General features: G+C 43.0%; 1 protein-coding gene across 1 annotated transcript in view; it reads left to right on the top strand.

Moving 5' to 3' along the window:
• The window catches only part of LOC132899070 (mucin-5B-like), a 54,974-nt gene extending 44,757 nt beyond the window's left edge, over positions 1 to 10,217 (top strand). Inside the window, exons 31-49 of the mRNA XM_060940709.1 lie at positions 368 to 1,069; positions 1,895 to 2,151; positions 3,829 to 4,000; positions 4,122 to 4,363; positions 4,500 to 4,683; positions 4,874 to 5,063; positions 6,052 to 6,221; positions 6,560 to 6,629; positions 6,721 to 6,842; positions 6,984 to 7,015; positions 7,220 to 7,388; positions 7,631 to 7,735; positions 7,872 to 7,912; positions 8,079 to 8,204; positions 8,317 to 8,412; positions 8,506 to 8,634; positions 9,580 to 9,619; positions 9,716 to 9,836; positions 9,944 to 10,217. Coding sequence (XP_060796692.1) covers positions 368 to 1,069; positions 1,895 to 2,151; positions 3,829 to 4,000; positions 4,122 to 4,363; positions 4,500 to 4,683; positions 4,874 to 5,063; positions 6,052 to 6,221; positions 6,560 to 6,629; positions 6,721 to 6,842; positions 6,984 to 7,015; positions 7,220 to 7,388; positions 7,631 to 7,735; positions 7,872 to 7,912; positions 8,079 to 8,204; positions 8,317 to 8,412; positions 8,506 to 8,634; positions 9,580 to 9,619; positions 9,716 to 9,836; positions 9,944 to 10,133 — 3,158 coding nt within the window. The 3' untranslated portion in view covers positions 10,134 to 10,217. The remainder of the gene's footprint in view (positions 1 to 367; positions 1,070 to 1,894; positions 2,152 to 3,828; positions 4,001 to 4,121; positions 4,364 to 4,499; positions 4,684 to 4,873; positions 5,064 to 6,051; positions 6,222 to 6,559; positions 6,630 to 6,720; positions 6,843 to 6,983; positions 7,016 to 7,219; positions 7,389 to 7,630; positions 7,736 to 7,871; positions 7,913 to 8,078; positions 8,205 to 8,316; positions 8,413 to 8,505; positions 8,635 to 9,579; positions 9,620 to 9,715; positions 9,837 to 9,943) is intronic.
• The last annotated feature ends 16,747 nt before the right edge of the window (positions 10,218 to 26,964 follow it).

The following is a 26,964-nucleotide window of genomic DNA, read 5'->3' as shown; positions in this document are numbered from 1 at the left end:
ATAACAACACTAACTAGCAAACCAGTTCTAAGGGAAACAACTGTGATTCCAGAAGTGACAACCACTCAGGTCCCTCCAACTCCTTCCAAAGAGACCACAAGTGCAGCAGAAACAACAAAACTGACCACAACAGCTGCTCCAAAGACAACAACCTTGCCAACAGAAACAACAACCACTCAAACGTCTACTTCTAAGGAAACCACTATTTCCCCAGAAACAACAACATTGCCAATTACAACACTTCCTGTTACTTCTACCACAGCCACACAAGTAAGAACTACCCGGCCGTCCACAGAGTCCACCATATCACCAGAAATAACAACACTAACTAGCAAACCAGTTGTAAAGGTAACAACAATGATTCCAGAAATGTCAACCACTCAGGTCCCTACAAGTCCTTCCAAAGAGACCACACCTGCAGCAGAAACAACAAAACTGACCACGACAGTTGCTCCAAAGACAACAACCTTGCCAACAGAAATAACAACCACTCAAGAGTCTACTTCTAAGGAAACCACTATTTCTCAAGAAACAACAACATTGCCAATTACAACAATTCCTGTTACGACTACTACAGCCACACAAGTAACAACTACAAGTCCATCGACAAAGTCCACCATATCACCAGAAATAACAACCACTCAGCGGTTGGAAACTTCTACTTTTAAGGAAACCACTATTTCCCCAGAAACAACAACATTGCCAATTACAACACTTCCTGTTACGACTACCACAGCCACACAAGTAACAACTACACGGCCTTCCACAGAGTCCACTATATCACCAGAAATAACACTAACTAGCAAACCAGTTGTAAAGCTAACAACAGTGATTCCAGAAGTGACAACCACTCAGCTCCCTACAAGTCCTTCCAAAGAGACCACAAGTGCACCAGAAACAACAAAACTGACCTCGACAGCTGCTCCAAAGACAACAACCTTGCCAATAGAAATAACAACCACTCAGCCTTTGGAAACTTCTACTTCTATGGAAACCACTATTTCCCCAGAAACAACAGCAGCAACAACAGCAATTGCTCCAATCACAAAGACACCTAGCACACTTACTGGCACACTTAGCACAACAGTAGCATCTACAACAACAATGAAAAGCACTCCACCTTCCATCACAACAGAAATGACAAGCAAAATTCCAGTGAAAACAACAACTGTGCCACCAGAAATTAAAACCACTCAGCTTTTGCAAACTGCTACTGTCAACAAAACCACTATTTCGCCAGAAAAAACATTGCCAATTACAACTCTTCTTTTCACTACGACTACAGCCACAGAAGTCACAACTACTCAGCCTTCAACTCAGTCCACCATATCACCAGAAATAACAACTCTGACTAGCAAACCAGTTGGAAACGTAACAACAGTGGTTCCAGAAGTGACAACCACTCAGGTCCCTACAATTGCTCCCAAAGAGACTACAAGTCCAGCTGAAACATCAAAATTGGTTAGTACAGTTATGACAATGACCTTGCCACCAGAAATAACATCCACTCAGCCTTTGGAAACCACTATTCACAAAGAAACAACATTTTCTCCGGAAAAAACATTGCCCATTTCTACTCTTCCAATTACCACCGCCACAACAACTGAAATGAGCACAGCCACCATATTACCAGAATTAACAACACTACCAAGTAGAACCACTTCAGTAGCCAGCACCGCTACTCCTGAGACAACAATTAGAATTGTAACTGGTCCCAAACCAACTACTTTACCTGTGACAACAGGCATGCAAATAAATATTAATCGTACTACAACATCACCGATCACATCCGTACCCATCTGTTGTTTTGTGAATGGAACAAATTTTCCATCAGGTAAGACCCCTCCACATATATAGTCACATGCCTTGTCCTCAATACTATGTATTGTGATAGTACATTTCAAATTTTACTTCATTCCAAATGTCTTGTATTCTTTAGGGACCATCATTTACAATGTAACTGATGGCTTTGGGTGGTGTTTTATTGCATACTGCAATGCTACTTGTGATGTTGAGACAAAATCATACTCCTGTTTGACAACACCACCTCCAATTACCACTGCAACCATAACTCCAACAAGTATTTCCACTGTTACAACACCTCCTACAACTACAACCCCAGACTGTGCCAGTGTTAACCCACCAAGAAAGGTAATATTTTTCAAAGCTTCCAATGTCTTCATGTTCCACTTTATTATTCAGTTGTTTAACCTAAAGTGTAATGCTCAGTAACTACTTGTTCAGTAATTACATTAAAACCAGCAAGAAACATATGTAGCTATGAAAATAATGTAACCTTTAGACAGGAGTCTAAAGAGTTAAACACAACTTTATTGCACATAAATGAATGACAAATATATTCAAGGTAGATATTTTCCACTGATCAACAGTTGTTATTTTCTAAAATATACCACCTCATTGCCAAAATTGGAATGCTGTGTTAAATAAAAATTAAAAACAGAATGTGCTGATTTGCCAATCATGAAAACACCACATTTCATTTAAAATAGTACAATGACAACATATCAAATGTTGAAACTTATTGTTGTTTGAAAATATATATTTATTTTGAATTTAATTCCACTTGATTCAAAAAAGTTGGCCCAGTGGCATGTTTACCACTGTGTTGCATCACATCTACTTTTAACCTCACTCTGTACATGTTTGGTAACTGAGGAGGCCAAATGCTCTAGTTTTGACAGTGAAATGTTGTTCCATTCTTGCCTGATATAGGATTTCAGCTGCTTGACAGTTCAGTGCCTCCTTTGTTGTAGTTTGTGTTTCATAACACAACAAATATTTTTAATGGAAGACCGGTCTGGACTGCAGGCAGACCAGTTTAGCATCTCTGCTCTTTTACAGCAGAGCCATACAGTTTAGTGCAGTAATATGTGCAGAACGCAGTTTGGCATTGTCTTGATGAAATAAGCATGACTTTCCCTGAAAAAAACGTCATCTGGATGGCGTGTTGCTCCAAAACCTGTATATATATATATATATCATTGAGCATTAATGGTGCCTTCCCAGATGTACAAGCTACCCATGCCATGTGCAGTAATGGGACCCCCATACCATCATAAATGCTGACTCTTGAACTGTGTGCTGATAACAAGCCAGATGGTCCCACTCATCTTTAGCCCAGAGGAAGCAGTGTCCATGATTTACAAAATTACTTTCAAATTTCAATTCATGAGACCATAAGATAGTTTTCTACTTCTCTTCAGTCCATCATAAATGTTTAGTGCAGTGCTGTTTGAGGGCCCAAAGATCCAATATTGGTTTTTGGCCTTGTCCCTTGCGTACAGAGATTTCTCCAGATACTCTGAATGTTCTAACTATACTATATACCGTAGACTATGTGATCCCCAATTTCTTTGCAGTTTTACAATGAGGAACGTTATTCTTCAATTGTTGAACTATTTGCCCACACAGTCTTCCACAGAGCAGTGAACCTCTCCTCATCTTTACTTCTGAGACTCAGACTTTCTGGGATGCTCTTTTTATACCCAATCATATTACTGACCTGCTGCCAATTAATGTAATTAGTTGTGAGATGTCCCATCAGGTGTTTTTTTTTTTTCAACAACTTTCTTTTCTTTTATTGCTTCATCTCAACTCTTTTGAAACATGTCACTGTTACATTTCTCTGTTTCAACATTTGATATGTTGTCTTTGTCCTATTTTCAATAAATTGTAGGGTTTCCATGATTTGCAAATCATTGCATTCTCTTTTTATTTACATTTTACAGTGTCCCAACTTTTTTGGAATTGGGGTTTTATTAAAATATACAGTTTTATTTGCAATAATCAATTCCTATTAAAAAATAGGATGGGGAGTCCTGGAACGTGGATAACTGCACCACTGCAACATGTATAAATGGCTCAGTCATCTACGAACCATACAAGTGCAGCCCAGCTGAACAGATAAACTGTGTAAATGGCCGAACACCCATTAAGGTTTATGATGAGACTGGCTGCTGCTTCAAGTATGAATGTGAATGTAAGCTATCCAAGCATATTTACATATGAGTTGATCACATATGAGTTGATCATATCTCTGTTCATATGAATGCTGCTCATTTCAAAGGTTTATGATATTTGTTTGACCTCTGTTAATGCAGGCTTTTGTAGTGGATGGAGTGGCTCTCATTATGTCACATTTGATGGAACAGCCTATACCTTCAGTGGTAACTGTTCATACATTCTGGTTCAAGAAATTTACAATACAAGTCTGAAAATCATCCTTGACAAGGAAGCATGCAGCAGTGGGAGCTCATTCTGCCCACAGAGCCTGATAATTACATACAATTCCCAGGATGTTATTCTGACCCAGACAATGACTTCAAATGGTGCAACCAATGTGGTAATGATGTGTCTCTAATATCGTGATGTTTTTCTTGTGCTGGCTGCAAGAAGTGTATTGTTCCCTTCATTCTATTCCCCAGCTACTATGTTGATCACAAAACTAATGTTTTGTATGTCTTTCTAAAACATTGCAGGTGATGGTGAACAACAAACAAGTTTATCCTGTTTTCAAAAATGTGAATTTCATAATCACAAGCACAGGCATGGAGGTCACAGTGTTGATTCCAGAGATTCATGCTCAAGTGACCTACACAGGCACCACATTTAACATTGACTTACCCTTCTCCAAGTTTCAGAACAATACAGAAGGCCTATGCGGTGAGTAAAATCTCTCATTTAATGAAGACATAGATAAAGTACTTCAACAGATTACATTACAACAAAATGTATTAATGGTACATCAAAGCAAACATATTGATAGCACATCCTTAAAGATTGTAATTATTGAATTCTTACTGTAACCAAGACATCATTGACCACAATTTTATTCCATCAATTTTTTTCCCAGGGACCTGTGATAACAGTCAAACAAATGACTGCATGTCACCCTCTGGTCAAATTGAATCCTGTGAGCATACTGCACCAAAATGGCAGGTTCCTGATAAGACGTGCATTACACCCACCACTCTCCCTCCACTTACCCCCTCCAGTACACCCTACCCGTGCCAGCCAGCCATTTGTGAGCTCTTTAACAGCAGGTGAATAGCAGCAACACTAATGTTAGTGTCTTAAAGGCCACTGTATTATTTTATTAGCTTGAGAAGTTTGTTTGATAACTCGTTCATGAGGAATTGTGTTGTGTTCATATGGGGTTCAGTGGCCCCATATGGACAGTCGAAAATCGCACTTGGAAGATGCTCTGGACACTTACAATAATGCTTTTATGGCTGAGTTCTACAGTTGACTTGCTAACTTTAGGACTGTAGTTGTCATGAACAGTTTTGCACTCAAGTTTCCATTAATGAACAGGTTATAATATCAATGAAACAGACGTCATGTTAAAACTGTTAAAAATGTTATAATCATGCTATCTGTTAACACCCAAATGAGGATGGGTTCCCTTTTGAGTCTGGTTCCTCTCAAGGTTTCTTCCTCATGTCATCTGAGGGAGTTTTTCCTTGCCACCATCACAGTAGGCTTGCTCATTGGGGATAGATTAAGGATAAAATTAGCTCATGTTTAAAGTCATTAAAATTCTGTAAAGCTGCTTTGAGACAATGTCTTGTTAAAAGCAGTATAAAAATAAACTTGACTTGATTTGACATTAGAGGAGACCTCTTGGGTGTAGCCTTTTAGCTTTTTACTTATTACTTAACATTACTCTGCTTGCTAGTAAATAGCTGCTACCAAGCTAAATCAATGGAAACACAAGCTTTTGTTAGAGCAGTACTTCTTTTAAAAGATGTAAAATATTGGAATGGAAATGTACTTTATGTACTTTTCTGTGTAGCTGTTTCCCTTTATAGCACAATTGCATATGGCTTAGTTCTTAGCTGTGACAAGTTAATGTTAGCTGTTTAGCAAAGTATTTGAACTAATAACACTAATAAAGATGAAGAGACTTTCAGAGAAATAAATTACAGGCACTATATCTTAAAAACAGTATAACAGGTAAAAAAATGGGGGGGGCTCATTATCATCATGCTACATTTAAACAAAAATGAATGTTTCTCTCTCATTTATCAGTGTGTTTGAGGAGTGCCATAGCATCATTCCTTTAGAGCCATACATGAAAAGTTGCAAACAGGATGTGTGCTCTGGAAAGCCTAGTTGTGCAAGTCTGCAGGCTTATGCATCTGCATGCACTAAGGCAGGAATTTGCATGAACTGGAGGAACTACACTAATGGAGAATGTGGTGAGTGATTTACAGTACATGTCCTTACATTTGTGAAACAGCTAATTATTTTGTTCATAATGCTTTCATAATAATAATAATAATAATAATAATAGCTAGTTAATAATGAATGAACATGTTCAACATGAGTGAGCATGAGTAAACAATTAATTAGTGCATACATTATATCCATATGCGCTTCAGTATCTTTTAAGTTGATGATTAGTTTGATTAACATTTAAAAACAGATCAATCTTGAAACCTCTACATTAAAAATAATTGCTGGTTTGACAATTTCTGGTATGATAACAGTTCACCCTATATGGCTATGTTATTCATAAACATTGCCTATTTTGCAGAGGTTAAATGTCCTCCCACTAAAGTCTACAAAGCATGTGGCCCCGCTGTGCAACCAACCTGCAATTCTCAGTAATGTCCCTAATCATATGATTATTTATTTGCTGATTTTCCTTTGATTATAATTAACAATAATCATAATAATTAATTGTAATCATGATAGGTATAATAACAACTACCAGGAGATGATGGAATCTGGAAGCACAGACATGCAGGAGGGATGTTTCTGTATGAATGGCACCATCCTGTTCAGCACATACTCAGATGTCTGCGTTACAACCTGTGGTAATACACCATCTCAAAATCTACACTTTGCATAATATAAGCATTTATGTTAAGAGAACATTTCAGATCATCTGCAACATTGCACCATTGAACACGTCTTCAAACAAGTTTTAGACCAATGCTTTTGTCTTTGTTTTGTAGCTTGCACGGGCCCTGATGGTAGTCCCAAAATGGTATGTATTCATAAACTTGATGAGTACATCAACACACTGAGAGTCAACACACTGTTTGTAAGGATTTACCAACTTGAATTGGTACATTAGTGCCAGTAAAGGAGGCACAGCCTTACACGCCTCTGTTTCCTTTAATCAAGTCACACAATGTTGTTGTCTCATTCAGTTATTAGAGCTTTATTCACTCATCTTTCTTTTTTTCAGCCGAATGAAACATGGCAAATTGGCTGCCAAATGTGTGAGTGTGATGGTGAAAGCTTGAGCATACAGTGTCACCCAGTCATCTGTCCAACCATGATCATGCCCACTTGCAATCAACCTGGAGAAGTGCTCATGAACAAAACAGATGGCTGCTGCGAGAGCTACGAATGTCGTGAGTAATGGGGCACCATCTGTATATCACTTCTCTCATTGTTTCTGTACTAAAGACAGCATGTAGAGTAATGTTCTGTATATCATATAAAAATTATTGATATCATATTTCTATTGATAATCAGAGACTTCTTCATGTCCATCAGGACTGTTTATAATGACCAGCACTGTGATGAAGAGAAGGCAGGTTGCAGATTTGAAAAGAATTTGACTTTCATGCGTAGTGCTATTTTTCCCTTGCAGAATGCGATCCAAGTCAGTGTGTCATGACCACTGTGGGCTGCCCTCTGGGTTTCACACAAGAGACGGTTTCAATATCAGGAGTTTGCTGTCCTACATACACCTGCAGTGAGTAAACATCAACATAAACTTAAAGACAATCACAATATTATAAAATAGATCTAAACATAGACATTACAAAGTTAAAGATACTCAACTACTAAAATTCTGAGTAAATAAAATATCACTTCACATTTTTTTTTAGAACCCATGAAAGTCTGTGTGCAGAATGGAACAGTATATCAGGTAAGGTGGGACCCAGGGTTAATTCATGTTTACTGTATACATGGCATGTGGTCAGTATATAATATGCAGTTTGATGGTATACCATGATTAAAAAAAAAAAGCTGAAATATTATGCAATCAATGCTATGCAAATCCTTCCTAACATTCATTCATGTCTTCTCTCCAGCCAGGCTCCCCCATGCCCAGTGATAATGTGTGTGAGGACTGCAAATGTGGCTCAGTTGTGGATCCCAACACTGAACTACTGACTCCAGCATGCACGCCAAAAGAGTGTAATCTCACATGTGGCAAGGTACTGCAAGGCACAAATGTAGAAAAATAGGGAAAACTCACAAAATCCCCCAAAGTGAATGAGGAAAAAAATATTAATGCATAATAATACACCTAATTATGTTTTCTTTAAGGGTTATGAGTATAAACCTGTCCTTGGCAAATGCTGTGGAGAGTGTGTAAGGACGAGTTGTGTGGTCGCGATTAATAATATCACAGAGACCATCCCAGTGAGTGCAGGACACTTTTAAACCTGGTCTTTATTACAGTACATCGAGTACATCCTACAAACTGTCCTGATGACACTTCTAATTTGTCTACAGATCAACGGAACATTTTCCCCACCTGATGATAACTGTGTGAAATACACCTGCCAGGATGTCAACGGTGATCCCATGGTAAAGGAAAGCAAGAAAATATGTCCAGTTTTCAATCCAGAAAACTGTGTCCCGGTGAGTTTTTTTTTCCCCAAAGTTATTTTTAATTAAGAAGTTTTAACAACTGAATTGATATAAAGAAATTTAATGTTTGTAAGGCAGCGTGGGGGCCAGGAGCCATAGTCCTGTGTGCAGTGCAAATTTGGTTTGGCACAAATAAGTCTCATCTCATCTCATTATCTCTAGCCGCTTTATCCTTCTACAGGGTCGCAGGCAAGCTGGAGCCTATCCCAGCTGACTACGGGCGAAAGGCGGGGTACACCCTGGACAAGTCACCAGGTCATCACAGGGCTGACACATAGACACAGACAATCATTCACACTCACATTCACACCTACGCTCAATTTAGAGTCACCAGTTAACCTAACCTGCATGTCTTTGGACTGTGGGGGAAACCAGAGCACCCGGAGGAAACCCACGCGGACATGGGGAGAACATGCAAACTCCACACAGAAAGGCCCTCGCCGGCCATGGGGCTTGAACCCGGACCTTCTTGCTGTGAGGCGACAGCGCTAACCACTACACCACCGTGCCGCCGCACAAATAAGTAGTTCAAAAATTGCACACGACAGTCATATCCATTCTGATGAGTTGGAGGAGGAGGTGGGGTAATGCATTTATGATCTTTGTATCCCTGGGATTTTAGGACCTGATATTCGGTTAGATTCAATTTAAAAAAAAAAAAACGCAATGAACAGACATGAATATGCTATGTGGAAATGCCCCCATGTCCACATGCTAGTTAACTGCTAGGAAATGAGCTTCAATTTGTCACAGAGTTCAGGACCAGAGTCTTGAAATTTGAGTTCATGGATAATAAAACATTCACAAATGAGAAGTACCACAATATCGATTTTTAAAAGCTACTTCAAAGATGATATTAGTTCATTGAATCTTTCTGTTATAAAGCAATCCAGATCTGTTTAACACCCTACAAAATGCTGTTCTCTTTCAATACAGGGAACAGAGACAACTGATGCTGATGGTTGCTGCATGAGCTGTAAGTGAGAGCCACAGTACATGATATTTGCAAAAGAAATGTTTTATATTGGATTTTCCATAAGACTGACCCTTGTCTTCTCCACTTGCTCTCCAGGTACTCCACAGAGCAACTGTAACATCCATACAAACACCACTGTGCTGGTTCACAATGGCTGCAAAAGCATAACTCCGGTGGCAATCACTTCCTGCTCAGGAACTTGTGGCACTTCCTCAGTGTGAGTATGAAATTACAGTCTTAAAACAGAACTCTGGTATCTCACAAATGCCAGCAACATTTGAGTGATTAACTGTCCCACCTCTGTCCTGACTCTGTTTATGACAGGTACTCTTCAGAGTCTGACACTCTGGTACACACATGCTCTTGCTGTCAGGAGGACGAAACCAGTGACAAGCAAGTGGAGATGATTTGCCCTGATGGATCAAAGATCACATACACCTACATTTACATCGACTCGTGTGAATGCGAGGAATCTGACTGCACAGAAACAGACAGACGCCGAAGGAGACGTTGAATTTTGAACCACTCCTGAGACAGAATTTCAAAAATCACAGTAATCTAGTAAAAAAAAATCAGAAAAATCACAGTAATCTCGTAGTCTATGTAATGCTTCTCCTCTTCTTTTTGTAACTTCATGCAATAAGATGTCAAATGAAGGAAAAACTATTTTGACATTATTATTATTATTATTATTATTATTATTATTATAAGAATGCTTTAAAAGCTTGTTGACAGTGTGTTGTGCTTATAAAGTGCATATGAGGAAGTTCTTCTGTGTCCTTTGCCTTTTAATTCTCAATAAACTACTGCAGTTTAGAGCTTTGGTCTGGTCTCATATATGTATGTATGTATGCGTGTGTGTGTGCATGCACACACACACATAATCCCCAAAGATCTTTATATACTTGATAGAGATATCTGTTTGGCATGCTTGAAACTGGTACAGGCTGTTATGATTGCTACTTGTTTTGACTGGTTAAATCCTTGACACTTATCTTCTCTTGCACATCTGCTCTGTTTCTATAAGGTTATTATGACCAGTGATGTTATCCTTCATTACCCATTGACATTACCCTGTCATACACAGATAACTTGGCTTCATAAATCCCATGTTGCAATCATTTAGCTACAACACACTTGAATGTGGAGACATACTCAAATCAAGTTTATTTGTATCCCGCTTTTAACAAGACATTGTCGCAAAGCAGCTTTACAGAAAATTAAAGACTTGAAACATATTAACTAATTTTATCCCGAATAAATTTATCCCTAATGAGCAAGCCTATGGTGACAGTGGCAAGGAAAAATTCTTTCAGATGACATGAGGAAGAAACCTTGAGAAGAACCAGACTCAAAAGGGAACTCATCCTCATTTGGGTGATAATGGATAGCACGATTATAAATAACTCGCTTCTATAACTGTGTCCAATATAGTTTTGACATAAAGTCTATTTTGTTGAAGTTATCAGCTGTTCATTGATGCAAACTTGAGTTTAAAACTGTTCATGACAACTGCAGTCCTAAAGTTATCATAGCAATTGTAGTCCTCAGCCATCATACCAAACCTGTAAGTGTCCAGAGCCATCTTCTAAGTGCAACTTTTGACTGTCCATATGGGGCTGTCCTCCACAGGAGCAATGAGATGAGACTCTAGCCAGACATAGGGCATCAGGATGGATCAGGCAGGTCTGAAGAGCAGAAGAGGTCAGCATCTTGATCCCAGGATTGACATGTAACTCAAAGGGACAGACAGAGTAGGGGGAGGAGGAGGGGAGAAAAAGAGAGAGAGAAAAAACATAGGTTATTCGGCATGCCCAGTGTTACCTGATGAGTAAGAAGAGTATACATTTTGCACTGAGTACAAGCAGGGACTCTGGCAAAACTAACTATGACAGCATAACTAAAAGGGGAGAGCCAGAAGGTAACACAGGCATGAGGGAGCCCCGGGACATAAAGCAGCCGGCCACTACACCGTCAACAAACTCGAGAGAGCAAGTGAGTGGGGGACTGACAGCATCCATACATCCCAGTTTACCAAAACACTATGTCTGAGGATCCTCCAGATCTACACCTTTACCTCATAAACACCATTAACAAAAGGCTTGACTAAACAGATACGTTTTCAGCCAAGACTTAAATACTGAGACTGTGTCTGAGTCCCAAACACTACTTGGAAGGCTGTTCCATAACTGTGGGGCTTTGTAAGAAAAGGCTCTGCCCCCTGATGTAGCCTTCACTATACAAGGTACCAGCAGATACAGTGGTGCTTGAAAGTTTGTGAACCCTTTAGAATTTTCTATATTTCTGCATAAATATGACCTAAAACATCATCAGATTTTCACACAAGTCTTAAAAGTAGATAAAAATAACCCAGTTAAACAAATGAGACAAAAATATTATACTTGGTCATTTATTTATTGAGGAAAATGATCCAATATTACATATCTGTGAATGGCAAAAGTATGTGAACCTCTAGGATTAGCAGTTAATTTGAAGGTGAAATTAGAGTCAGGTGTTTTCAATCAATGGGATGATAATCAGGTGTAAGTGGGCACCCTGTTTTATTTAAAGAACAGGGATCTATCAAAGTCTGATCTTCACAACACATGCTTGTGGAAGTGTATCATGACACGAACAAAGGATATTTCTGAGGACCTCAGAAAAAGCATTGCTGTTGCTCATCAGGCTGGAAAAGGTTACAAAACCATCTCTAAGGAGTTTGGACTCCACCAATCCACAGTCAGATAGATTGTGTACAAATGGAGGAAATTCAAGACCCTCCCCAGGAGTGGTCAACCAACAAAGATCACTCCAAGAGCAAGGCGTGTAATAGTCAGTGAGGTCACAAAGGACCCCAGGGTAACTTCTAAGCAACCAAAGGCCTCTCTCACATTGGCTAATGTTAATGTTCATGAGTCCACCATCAGGAGAACACTGAACAACAATGGTGTGCATGCCAGGGTTGCAAGGAGAAAGCCACTGCTCTCCAAAAAGAACACTGCTGCTCATCTGCAGTTTGCTTTTTTTTTATTTGCTAACAAATACAAAGTAACAAGGACAGAATGAAACAATTAATACATACACATGACATACAACAGAAACACTGACGTAACATTAACAACAGTTTCAAAGACTGGACAGTACTACTAATATGTTGACAGAGAGATGTAACAGGACACATGGAGATAAATTCGACAGAGATAAACAAGAGCTATATTGCTGTATAGGGGAGGCTGGGTGGGGTTGGTTGGGGTAATGAATGTGCATGTGAGATGGAGGAGGGTAGGTGGGGGGATTTGGAGGGGTTTTGGGCCTTGAGTTATGGGTGGAGGGACAGTGTGTGTATGTTGGGGGGGAGCAGAGTTTGTGATAGTGAGCACATGTGTGTGTGTGTGAGTGTATATAAGCAGTGCTGGTCTAGTGTCGGGCCAGGGAGAAAGAAGCTGGATCATAATGAAGGAAGGTGGTGGTGGTGGTGGTGGGGGAGTATTATTTTATTTGCTAATCATTTGTTAGTAAATTTTTTATAGATAGTGATTCTAAAAATAATAGTTATTTAATAGTTAATTACGATGACTACCTGAACACCTGTTCATGGCTATGGTGCCAGCCGCCCCTGCCCAAGCTAAGTCATGATGGGACGACAGAGGGGAGGGGGAGGTACTGCATGAGGCAGGGCTCCGGGCCCCCACACACCGACACCAGCCCCCCATAACCTCTGCACAACACGCCCTACCTATCCTATATATGACTGTATATGACAAGAATGTGTGCCTTCTCTAAAGTGTACTGCATTAAAAGAAGAGGGCGTGCAGGGTGAAAACCTGCCCAGATCTCCACCTGCACCCTATATAATCAAAGATATAAGCCTCCTCTAAAATGTATTTGCATTAAAAGAAGCGAGGAGTGCAGCGAAGCACCTGCAGAGGTTTCCCACATGCACTCCTCCCCTGCCCTAGTCTATCATGTTGTTCTTGTTGAAGGTGGGCAAATGGTGTGTGCTTCCTAATGTGTAGAGCATTTAAAAGAGAATAAGGCACGTTGTGCAATACCAAGAATAGGCAGGTATCAGAGTGCATACGTGGGGTGGGCGGGGCGCTGAGAGGACCTCGGTAGAGCCCTGCACTCCCGCGGGACCCGCCGCAAAGCAGTGCGGCGCAGGACAAATTTTGAAAGCTCATTGCGGGTGCGGGCAGGACCAGAAGTGCACATATGCGGTACGGGCAGGAGCGGTGATAAGCTGCAGTCCCGCTAACTAAAAACATGTTTGAAATAAAATTTATAAATTATTAATTTATGTCTATCATATATAATTTGTGCTGGATATTTTATTTAGCATTAATAAAAACATTTTAAGATGCCTAAATTTGTAGAGAGAGTCAGATTGCCAGATTGAGTGAGGAATGGCATCTTAAATTTGCCATTGATCACCCTAACAGGAAATCCTTTGATCACTCTAATGACTCACGGTTCATACCCAGCTAGCAAAAGAACCATGAGTGAAGTGATTTACTGCTTGTGTTAGTCTACAACTTTAATCAGAGAGACAGGTTACACAGTGACGGTAGGCTTGACTCAATGCTATCCCAGAAATCCTTCCTGTAATATGCAAATTTGGCTGTCCAATCAGAGGCGGACAAATTTGCATATTACAGGAAGGATTTCTGGGATAGCATTGAGTCAAGCCTACTGTCACTGTGTAACCTGTCTCTCTGAGTAGAGTTGTAGACTAACTCAAGCAGTAAATCAATTCACTTCTCTTATTAGCTCTGCTTTGCAATAAAAAAAAAAAAACATTAGTACAAAGCAAGCCCATTCACTTTTTTATGCTGATCAGAGAATTACAATGGTTTCTCATGTGATAAAAATGTGTGATTTACAATTAAATATTTTAATCTCTTGACAACAATTATGTAGCAGCGGGGGTGTGGTCAAGCGCTGGTCTGTGACAGGAGGGCGGAGTTGGGGAAGGTAAGTGGCAGAATCGCTTCACCTGAGTGTGATTAATCTATGTTTTGTGTGTGTTCTCCCCAGTAAACCGGGCTATTTAAGGAGGGAGAGCGAGAGCAGAGGGGCTCTCTCCACAACGAGAATGTGTGTGCGTGCATGTGTGGCTGAGAGAGAAACCGATTGCACTGAAAAGTGAAAATAAAAGAGTTTTTGCGAACTCAGTCTCTGTCCTGCCGTCCTCTGTGCTCCACCCACATCTAGTGAACGTTACAGTGGTGCCGAAACCCAGGAATCATGGAGCACCTGTCCTGCAGCCCCATGGAATCCTCCCCGTTCGCGGACTTGATCCATGCCCTCGCCACAGCTCAGCAGAGCCAGCACCAGGCACTCGTCATGCTCCGGAAGGAGCAGGAGCAGCGCTTCGAAGCCCTGGTGCTGGCTCAACAGGAAGACCGAGAGGCGCTCCGGCGCCTCCTCGCGTCGGCGGGGTCCACCAGCGCCCCGGCCGCGGGCCCATCTCCCATCACCTTGACTAAGATGGGCCCGCAGGACGACCCCGAGGCATTCATCGCGTTGTTCGAACAGGTCGCCGAAGCCTCGGGGTGGCCGATGGAGCAGCGTGCGGCGTGCCTCCTCCCCCTCCTGACGGGAGAGGCGCAGTTAGCCGCACTACAGCTCCCCGCCGACCACCGGCTGGCCTACGCCGACCTTCGTCGGGCTGTCCTCCAGCGCGTGGGGCGCACGCCGGAGCAGCAGCGCCAGCGCTTCCGCGCGCTGCGAATGGAGGAAGTCGGCAGCCCATTCGCGTTCGGCCAGCAGCTCTGGGACGCCTGCTGGCGGTGGCTGAGGGCCGAAGATCGCGACGCCGAGGGGATCATCGACCAGGTGGCGCTGGAACAGTTCATCGCCCGCCTACCCACCGGAACTGCGGAGTGGGTCCAGTGCCACCGCCCGGTGTCGCTGGATCAGGCCGTAGGACTGGCGGAGGATCATCTGGCGGCTGTCCTGGCGGCAGGACAACGGATGTCATCATCTTCTCTCTCCTCTTCTCTCTCTCTCTCTCTCTCTCTCTCTTCCCCCTCCTCCCGTGTCCCGTCCTCGCCCCATTCCCCCACCACGGAGGCGGGGGCCGGCTCCACCCCAGCCGGCCCGCCGCACCCGTGGTGCCCTCCCGTTTCTCCCTTCTGTGTCTGTCTCTCCCCCCCCTCAGGTGAGTGACCCCCAAACCACAGCTGCAGAGGGGAGGCCCGGGCCGGTTTGCTGGCGCTGCGGGGAACCGGGCCACCTGCAGCAACAGTGTGTTGCGATGGAGGTGGGGGCGGTGGTGCGGATCCCCGACGCGCCAGAGGCTGCCCTCGATCAGGCCGGAGCATATCGCATACCGGTAAGTGTACAAGGGGCGACATATCAGGCGTTGGTGGATTCGGGTTGCAACCAGACCTCGATCCGCCAAAGCCTGGTGCAAGACGAGGCATTGGGGGGAGCACAAGGGGTGAAGGTGTTGTGTGTGCACGGGGATGTTCACTGCTACCCGTTGGTGTCGGTCCACATACATTTCAGAGGGGACAAATCCATAGTAAAGGCGGCGGTTAATCCTCGCCTTACCCACTCTTTGATCTTGGGGACTGATTGGCCGGAATTCCGGGGGTTGATGACACACCTAGTAAAGAGTGGGTCCTGCCGGTTAGCAGGGGGGGATCCCGGTGTCGTTTTGGCTGGAGCTGCGGTCGCAGAGCCGTCTACGTCATCTCTGCGACAGAGTGAGGAGCCCCCGGCCCCTCCTCTTTCTATTGGGGAATCCCTTGCGGATTTCCCACTGGAACAATCGCGAGACGAAACTCTGCGACACGCGTTTGACCAAGTGAGAGTAATCCATGGTCAAACGCTCCAGCCAAACGCCACCCTGACCTTCCCCTATTTTTCCATTTTAAAGGATAGGTTGTACCGAGTGACGCAGGACACTCAGACGAAGGAGCGTGTCACCCAGTTGTTAATTCCAAAGAGCCGCCGGGAATTGGTATTCCAGGCGGCTCACTTTAATCCCATGGCGGGACACCTCGGGCAGGATAAAACACTCGCCCGGATAATGGCCCGATTCTATTGGCCGGGGATTCGCGGTGACGTCCGTAAGTGGTGTACGGCGTGCCGCGAATGCCAGTTAGTAAATCCAGCGGCCATTCCAAAAGCGCCCTTGCACCCCCTACCATTAATCGAGACCCCGTTTGAAAGAATTGGGATGGATCTCATCGGGCCATTAGATCGGTCAACACGAGGGTACCGCTTTATATTGGTTCTGGTGGACTATGCAACGCGATACCCGGAAGCGGTGCCTCTTCGCAATATCTCCACACGTAGTATTGCAGAGGCCCTCTTCCACGTCATCTCCCGGGTCGGAATCCCGAAAGAGATTCTGACTGACCAAGGCACCTCGTTTATGTCACGAACACTGGCCGAACTGTATGGGCTACTGGGTATTAAGCCGATCCGCACCAGCGTGTATCACCCACAGACGGATGGTTTAGTCGAACGGTTCAACCGCACCCTCAAGAATATTATCAAAAAATTCGTAAGTGAGGGCGCACGTAACTGGGATAAGTGGCTCGAACCCTTGTTGTTTGCAGTGCGAGAGGTCCCCCAAGCCTCCACGGGGTTCTCCCCATTTGAATTATTGTATGGGCGTAAGCCGCGCGGCATCTTAGATGTACTGCGGGAAAATTGGGAGGAGGGACCTTCGCAGAGCAAAAATGAAATTCAATACGTTATGGATCTGCGCGCAAAACTCCACACGCTCACCCACTTAACTCAGGAGAATTTGCGGCAGGCCCAGGAATGGCAAACCCGCCTGTACAACAAGGGCACGCACCTTAGAGAGTTCACTCCGGGAGATAAGGTACTCGTCCTGCTGCCCACGTTGAGCTCCAAATTAATCGCCAAGTGGCAAGGGCCCTTCGAGGTCACACGGCGAGTCGGGGACGTCGACTATGAGGTTAGGCGAACGGACAGGGAGGGGGCGCTACAGATCTACCACCTCAATCTGCTGAAGCTCTGGAACGAGGAGGTCCCCGTGGCGTTGGTGTCGGTAGTTCCGGAGAAGGCGGAGCTGGGGCCGGAGGTCCAAAAAGGGTCATTGGCATCTCGCACCTCTCCGGTCCCCTGTGGAGACCACCTCTCCCCGACCCAACTCACGGAGGTCGCCCAGTTGCAGGCCGAGTTTTCGGATGTGTTCTCGCCCCTGCCCGGTCGCACCAACCTCATAGAACACCACATAGAGACACCCCCGGGGGTGGTAGTGCGTAGCCGTCCTTATAGATTACCCGAACACAAAAAAAAGTGGTTCGGGAAGAACTTCAGGCCATGCTCGAAATGGGCATCGTCGAGGAGTCCCACAGTGACTGGAGCAGCCTGGTGGTCTTGGTTCCCAAGGCCGATGGCTCGGTCCGGTTCTGTGTGGACTATAGAAAAGTCAACGCGGTGTCTAAATTCGACGCGTACCCAATGCCTCGTATTGATGAGCTGCTCAATCGACTAGGCACGGCTCGCTTTTACTCGACACTGGATTTGACGAAGGGATATTGGCAGATCCCCTTGACTCCATTATCCCAGGAAAAAACGGCCTTCTCCACACCGTTCGGCTTACACCAGTTTGTCACACTTCCGTTTGGGCTGTCGGATGGCAGCGGCTAAAGGTTCAATGAAGATGGTAAATAGTGAAGGAGAGAGTGGGCATCCTTGTCTAGTCCCCCGGTGCAAAGTGAAACTACGTGATGTTAGTCCATTGGTGATTACTGTGGCTGAAGGTGACGTGTATAGAATCTCATCTCATCTCATTATCTCTAGCCGCTTTATCCTTCTACAGGGTCGCAGGCAAGCTGGAGCCTATCCCAGCTGACTACGGGCGAAAGGCGGGGTACACCCTGGACAAGTCGCCAGGTCATCACAGGGCTGACACATAGACACAGACAACCATTCACACTCACATTCACACCTACGGTCAATTTAGAGTCACCAGTTAACCTAACCTGCATGTCTTTGGACTGTGGGGGAAACCGGAGCACCTAGAGGAAACCCACGCGGACACGGGGAGAACATGCAAACTCCACACAGAAAGGCCCTCGCCGGCCCCAGGGCTCGAACCCAGGACCTTCTTGCTGTGAGGCGACAGCGCTAACCACTACACCACCATGCCACCCATGTATAGAATTTTGACCCAATTAATGAAGGATTCCCCAAAACCAAACCTCCCCAATGTGGAAAACAGGAAATTCCAGTTGACCCTGTCAAATGCTTTTTCTGCGTCTAGAGTTGCTATGATGGTATTTTCTTGTATGGTTGAGGAGTAATGTATAATGTTAAATAATCTGCGAGCATTGGAGGTTGAGATTCTACCCTTGATAAAACCAGTTTGGTCTGGATGGATAATGGATGGGGTGACCTCTTCTAACCTACGTGCTAAAGCTTTGGCGATTATTTTATTGTCAACGTTGAGAAGAGAAATTGGTTGATAACTAGATGGAATTGTTGGGTCCTTATTGGGCTTGAGGAGGAGTGAAATTGTTGCTGAGGTAGTGCTAGCTGGTAGTTTTGAATTTTCTTTTGATTCATTGATCATCCTGATGAATAGTGGAGCCAAAATGGACCAGAATTGTTTGTAGAACTCAGCAGGGAAGCCATCCGGTCCTGGTGCTTTATTGTTAGGCATGCGTTCCAGAGCTGAAAACAGTTCCTCTTGAGTAATAGGTGATTCCAGTTTATTTATTTGAGTTTCGGTTAGTTGTGGTAAATTGATATTATTGAGGAATGAGTCAATGGATTCCTGGTTAGGGTTTATTTCAGAAGAATATAGTTTGTTGTAGAAATTGTAGAAAACTTGGTTAATTTCTTCAGGTAAGCTGGTTAGCTTCCCTGCTGAGTTCTTTATGGCTGAAATTGTTGCTTTTTCTTTGTTGCATCTGATTTGATTTGATTTGATTTGATTTGAAATCAAATCATCTGCAGTTTGCTAAAGATCACGTGGACAAGCCAGAAGGCTACTGGAAAAATGTTTTGTGGACGGATGAGACCAAAATAGAACTTTTTGGTTTAAATGAGAAGCGTTCTGTTTGGAGAAAGGAAAACACTGCATTCCAGCATAAGAACCTTATCCCATCTGTAAAACACGGTGGTGGTAGTATCATGGTTTGGGCCTGTTTTGCTGCATCTGGGCCAGGACAACTTGCCATCATTGATGGAACAATGAATTCTGAATTATACCAGCAAATTCTAAAGGAAAATGTCAGGACATCTGTCCATGAACTGAATCTCAAGAGAAGGTGGGTCATGCAGCAAGACAACGACCCTAAGCACACAAGTCGTTGAATGGCTAAAGAAGAATAAAGTTCATGTTTTGGAATGGCCAAGTCAAAGTCCTGACCTTAATCCAATCGAAATGTTGTGGAAGGACCTGAAGCGAGCAGTTCATGTGAGGAAAACCACCAACATCCCAGAGTTGAAGCTGTTCTGTATGGAGGAATGAGCTAAAATTCCTCCAGGCTGGTGTACAGGACTGACCAACAGTTACCGGAAATATTTAGTTGCAGTTATTGCTGCACAAGGGGGTCACGGCAGATACTGAAAGCAAAGGTTCACATACTTTTGCCATTCACAGATATGTAATATTGGATCATTTTCCTCAATAAATAAATGACCAAGTATAATATTTTTGTCTCATTTTTTTTAACTGGGTTCTCTTAATCTACTTTTAGGACTTGTGTGAAAATCTGATAATGTTTTAGGTCATATTTATGCAGAAATATAGAAAATTCTAAAGGGTTCACAAACTTTCAAGCACCACTGTAGCCTGCACCTTTTGATCTAAGTAGCCGTGGCGGGTCATAAAGGACCAAAAGTTTGCTCAGGTACTGTGGCGTAAGACCATTCAGTGCTTTAAAGGTCAATAGTAGTATTTTATAAACAATACAAAATTTGATTGGGAGCCAGTGCAGTGTGGATAAGACAGGGGTGATGTGGTCATATTTTCTAATTCTAGTAAGGACTCTTGCTGCTGCATTTTGAACTAATTGGAGCTTGTTTATGCACTTATTGGAACATCCAGAGAATAAGGCATTACAGTAATCCAATCTAGACGTAACAAAAGCATGAACGATTTTTTCTGCGTCATGTACCGACATTAAATTTCTTATCTTAGCAATATTTCTGAGATGAAAGAAAGCTATCTGGGTAATCAAGTCAAGTCAAGTCAAGTTTATTGTCAAATATGCTATACATGCTTGACATACAGCACAGATGAAATTTCAGTCCTCTCTCACCCATGGTGCAAACAGGCAATGCAATAAATAAAAAATAGAATAATTGAAATAAACAATATAAACAGTATAAACACTCTAGATAAGGAATAGAAATAGACTAAACACACACACACACACACACACACACACACTATATATATATAGTTAGGTCCATATATATTTGGACACTGACACAAATTTTGTTTTTTTACCTGTTTACTGAAACATATTCAAGTTATAGTTATATAATGGACATGGACATAAAGTCCAGACTTTCAGCTTTCATTTGAGGGCATCCACATTAAAATTGGATGAAGGGTTTAGGAGTTTCAGCTCCTTAACATGTGCCACCCTGTTTTTAAAGGGACCAAAAGTAATTGGACAATTGACTCCAAGGCTATTTCATGGGCTGGTGTGGGCAATTCCTTCGTTATGTCATTCTCAATTAAGCAGATTAAAGGCCTGGAGTTGATTTGAGGTGTGGTGCTTGCATTTGGAAGATTTTGCTGTGAAGAAAACTGTGGGTGGTAAAAGAGAGCAACTGGACTTGCATGAAAATTCTTGAAGACGTTTCACCTCTCATCCAAAAGGCTTCTTCAGTTCTGTCTGACTAATAGGGAGTATCAGGTATTTATCCTCTCATGGATGAAAAGCTCATCTAAGGTGTCGTTGAGTCATCCTGTTGGTGTAGGTCACTGGTGGCTGGGTGTGAACGGCCTCGAGAGTCGTTAGGGTGATCAGTGGATTGCCTGTTAGGGTGATCAATGGAATGCTGATTCTCTCTGTCCTCCTGTGAGACACTGAAAACAGCTGGGATTTGGTGTGCATTCAGTTGTCTGGGAAGTCTGCCAAGGACTGCATTGTAGGTGGCTGATAAATGGTCTCTTAGGCTACATCCACACGACAATGGCAACAAGATGTTATTAAAAAAAATATCGCGTCCACATGGGCAACGGATCAGTAAAATATCAGGTACATATGGCAACGCAACGCTTGCTGAAAATGATGCAATACACATGCCACACCTCTAGGGGCGCTGTAAGACGGTCCCTTCGGAGACACCAGAACAATAGAAGAAGTAAGGACGCATGCGCATAAACTATTATGCGCGAGACTTCATGTTAGCCACAAAGTCAGAAAAATCTGTTCGTAAAATTACATTATAATGACCAAATACAATGAAAAGTATTTTTCCAGTCTCACCTGTGAAAGGTAATCCCATGTGATCTCGTTTGGACGGCAAACCTGTTGGTACAGTTAAACGCAGCACATGAATGAGGCATCTTTATTCTCCGCTTTGACCCATCCAGTATGGCGGCGAGGATGACGTATGATTCTACGCGGAAGGCGGCGTCTTTAATGGTCCGGAATAAATTGAATGCTACACGTTGATGGATTAATTTGTTCTTCTACGCCCTTTTTGAGGAATGTATTGTAGGACTTAAACCAACATCTGAAGAGGTGAGATCGCTCCTTTTTTTCCCCTATTTTTGCTGGCGGGATTGACTCTGCCCTAACTCTCTCTCTCTCTCTCTCTCTCTCTCTCACTTTGCACCATTACACAATAAATATTCACAGTGAAAATATTTTGTAAGCGCGTTTCATGAATTTATAGGATTTGTTGACAACTTGCATCGAGTTCGTTACACTTGTACCCGGCGTGAAGCACATGTGGTTGTGACGTCATCGTAAACAAATCCGTTCTACTCATCCAGACGACTTCACAACGGCGCCGTTGCCAAATCTTTCCACTCTGGAACCCGTTCTCAAAAGATTTCGTTTTGGGGCACCCAAAACGCCGGTGCCGTGTGGACGCCAGGCCGAAATGATAAACAATTTTATCGGATTCACCTGAATCTGTTGCCGTGTGGACAGGGCCTTAGACCACCACCTCTGTTCAGTGATGGCCGTTCCAGGTTGACAAAAATGGCTTCTTTAACTCCTCGCTCATACATGTTTTCAGAGCACCACCTGGACAACCAGCAGTTCAGTGACCATAACCTGCTGTAAGCTACATTGCCACACCGCATTGGGATTCTGGGTTCGAATCCAGTGGCCGGCAAAGGCCTTTCTGTGTGGAGTTTGCATGTTCTCCCCGTGTCTGCGTGGGTTTCCTTTGGGTGCTCCGGTTTCCCCCACAATCCAAAGACATGCAGGTTAGGTTAATATGGGACGGCCTTGGGCTGAGGTGCCCTTGAGTGAGGCACCTAACTCCCAACTGCTCCCTGGGTGCTGTTAGCATGGCTGCCCACTGCTCTGGGTATGTGTGTGTGCTCATTGCTCATGTGTGTGTTCACTGCTTCAGATGGGTTAAATGCAGAGAGGAAATTTCACAAGCATGTGATGAATAAAGTTGTGCTTTCTTTCTTTGGGATGGGGCCAGAGCATACTACAGCATCGGCCATCGCCTTTGCTAATTTCAATACCTCTACAAAGCTACTCTTAGTAACCTCAGACTGACGAAGGCGTATATCATTAGCTCCTTCATGGATAACTATCTTTGAGAACCTGTGCTTGCCAAGGACCCTAAGATTACCTGCTATGTCCAGCACCCTGGTATACACCTGACTAAAGCTGTTGGTGCCCCTAAAGGCCTAGCTAATTTTCTTTATTGTACATTGTAAACTACACTATATGATCCATATTAAGTACACGACTATTATAGTCTGTTTTATCTCACACAGTGTAATGTAGTCAGCCTACTGAACAGGATGTAATTTTATTTTATTTTTTAATCATGCTTGGGATGTCTGGAAACGGTGATGCCAGAATTATTTCCCCTGTCTCTATGTGTTGATAGCCCTGTCTTTCATTGTTTTCCAGAATAAATGCTGACAGATCAACTCTTTGCTTTCTCTGCATCATCTATTAGCTACACAGAGACTTTTAGTTATTATTGAGTAAGCCATTGGTTATAGGTTGGTTGCAAACACTCGCTCCAGTATTTTTCATTCAGACTTAAAGTATGCATTTCCCTATGTAATTTACTTAGTTACTTTTAAAATAAACATTGACAACTACACACATTGGCGGGACCTGGCACTCTGCCACTAATCCCTTGCAAAATCCTTTGCCCTGTTGATTTTTTGGTGTGTCTGACTAAGTTTTGGCTGAGCTGAAGTCCCAGTTCTAATAGTAATGGTTCACCACTGGTCAATAATAGTATTTTCCTCTGGGGTCAAGAGCTTCGCTGGTGAAGCTTGGCAGGTTTAGAATGAGTAAGTCATGCATTTAGATTAATATCGTCACGAGTTTTTATCATACAAGCATAATAAACATATTGACAGAAACTTTAGACTTCCCTATGTACCCACTTCCAAATACTATTATATTTTTTTAATTACCTAAATTACATGAAATATAAAACTTATCACCTTACTCAGTCATACCGGAGTCAGAGCGCTGAGTGTCCACTTATGTATTCACAAAAGACTATTCACATGAACTATTTGCATGAAAATTACTTTCACTCTTTTGGTTTTGATTGGTTTCTCTTTCACGGTGGGAACACCCACTGTAAACAGGATAAAATACGTCAGCCATAGTTTAGGTGACCTGTTTAGAGGTAAAACTTGTGAAATGGCACAGCGATTTGATGCTCAGGAGGCAATTCGGATGATCCAGGACAGCGATGACATTTTCAGCAGTTCATCAGATCTTGAGGACTTTGACACTGATGATGAGTAGTGTCATTTTGAACTTCGACTTGATCAAGCCGAAGATCAACTTGAATAAGGATAAATATTTCTTCTATTTCTTATAAGCGTATCGGTTGATGTGCGTGCGGTGTAGTGCACAGTCTTTAGATGCTTCTTGAATAAATAAAATGCGCACTGTCACTTGTTTGCTTTTGCTTCTTCATTTTTTTCTGGCATTCTAATGAATTTGGCATGCTTTGTTGTTAATTTCAACAAATCTAAGCAGTATTTTCAAAGTCATATGACTTTTTTGTATTCAGCACAAGTTCAGCTACAGTAATATCTATGTAGTATGTATGTCATGACTGTACTTAAAAAAAAACAAACGATGTTGTAAAAAGCAGTTTTAGAACTTTATTGGAATGTGTGGAAAAAAAAAAGACCTTTCCCATTGTGACGAACTGTTTTGGTCACTTGAGGTGATTCTCTTCAGTCTTAGGAATGCATCAAGGACAAAAACTTACATCTGCTCCATTGATTTGGACAGATAACTGGCCATCAAAAATGTATGTCCTATTGTTTTGTGATGAAGAGTTGATATTCATTCTTCTCATTGAATGGAATGGAATTTTTTACTCTTCTCTTTGAATACCCATTAGATAATCAAAAGTCACACTTGGAAGATAGCTCTGGACATTAGTAATGCATCTGTATCTGAGGACTACAATCACCATGATAACTTTAGGACTGCAGTTGTCATGAACAGTTTTGCACTCAAGTTTCCATCAATGAACAGTTTATAACTTCAACAAAACAGACTTCATGCCAAAACTATAATGAATTTCCTGGTAACAGCTGTACTTTGTGACGCTATATGGCACAGTTATAGAAGCAACTTATTTTTTTTTATAATCATATATCACCCAAATGAGGACAGATTCCCTTTTGAGTCTGGTTCCTCTCAAGGTTTCTTCCTCATGTCATCTGAGGGAGTTTTTCCTTGCCACTGGTCACCACAGGCTTGCTCATCAGGGATAAATTAGGGATAAAATTAGTTCATGTTTAAAGTCTTGAATTTTAATTTTCTGTAAAGCTGCTTTGCAACACTGTTGTTAAAAGCACTATACAAATAACTTACAGAAGAGCTTCTAATGTGAAGATGAGAAATTCTAGTAATGACTATATTTCTCTCTAGAACGCTGCATTAACAATTATTGCACTTGATATTCAGAAATATAAAAAACAATGAACTCAACAAAAGCATATTCATTATAAATTAAACATAATTCAGTAAACATTTATTAAGTGCTCATTACTTTATCAGCATTCTTCGTGCATTCTTACTTCCTTGTCTGTGTCTTCCCCCCCCTCAGGTGAGTGATCTCCGGAACACCGGTGCAGGGAGAGAGCCTGGGCCAGTATGCTGGCGCTGCGGGGAACCAGGGCACCTCCAGCATCAGTGCTCGGCGATGGAGGTGGGCATGGTGGTCCGGATCCCCGACGCGCCAGGGACCACCCTCGATCAGGCCAGAGCGTATCGCATTCCAGTGAGTATCCAAGGGGATACGTGTCAGGCTTTGGTGGACTCCGGCTGTAATCAGACCTCGATCCACCAAAGTCTGGCGCAAGACGAGGCATTGGGAAGAGCACAGTTGGTGAAGGTGTTGTGTGTGCACAGGGAATGTTCACAACTACCCTTTAGTGTCGGTCCACATTCTATTTCGAGGAGAAAATTTAGAGTAAAGGCGGCGGTTAATCCTCGCCTTACCCACTTGATAATTTTGGGGACTGATTGGCCGGGATTTCGGGAATTAATGACGCATTTAGCAAAGAGTGGGGCCTGCCATAGTTCAGCAGGGGGAGGTCCCGGAGTGGCATTGGCGGGAGCAGCTGTCACAGAGCCGTTTACGTCATCACCGTGTCAGAGTGAGAAGCAGCAGGCTCCTCCTCCCTCTCTCGGGGATTCCCTCGCGGATTTCCAGTTAGAGCAGTTGTGAGACGAGACTCTGCGGCATGCGTTTGACCAAGTGAGAGTAATCGAGGGTCAAACTCTCCAGCCAAAAACCACCCCGTCCTTCTCCTATTTTTCCATTATTAAGGATAGATTATACCAAGTGACACAGGACACTCAGACTAAGGAACAAATAACACAACTTTTAATCCCAAAGAGCCGCCGGGAATTTATATTCCCAGCGGCTCACTTTAATCCCATGGCGGGACACTTGGGGCAGGATAAGACACTAGCCGGAATAATGGCCCGGTTCTATTGGCCAGGGATTCGCGGCGTTGACCGTAGGTGGTGTACGGCGTGCCGCGAATGCCAGTTAGTAAATCCCGCGGCCATTCCAAAAGTGCCTTTGTGCCCTCTGCCATTAATCGAGACCCCATTCGAAAGAATTGGGATGGATCTCATCGGGCCATTAGATCGGTCAACACGAGGATATCGCTTTATTTTAGTTCTGGTGGACTATGC

This window comes from Neoarius graeffei, chromosome 15 (genome assembly GCF_027579695.1).
Source record: "Neoarius graeffei isolate fNeoGra1 chromosome 15, fNeoGra1.pri, whole genome shotgun sequence".
Lineage (NCBI taxonomy): Eukaryota > Metazoa > Chordata > Actinopteri > Siluriformes > Ariidae > Neoarius > Neoarius graeffei.
This window is presented reverse-complemented; position numbering and strand designations above follow the sequence as displayed.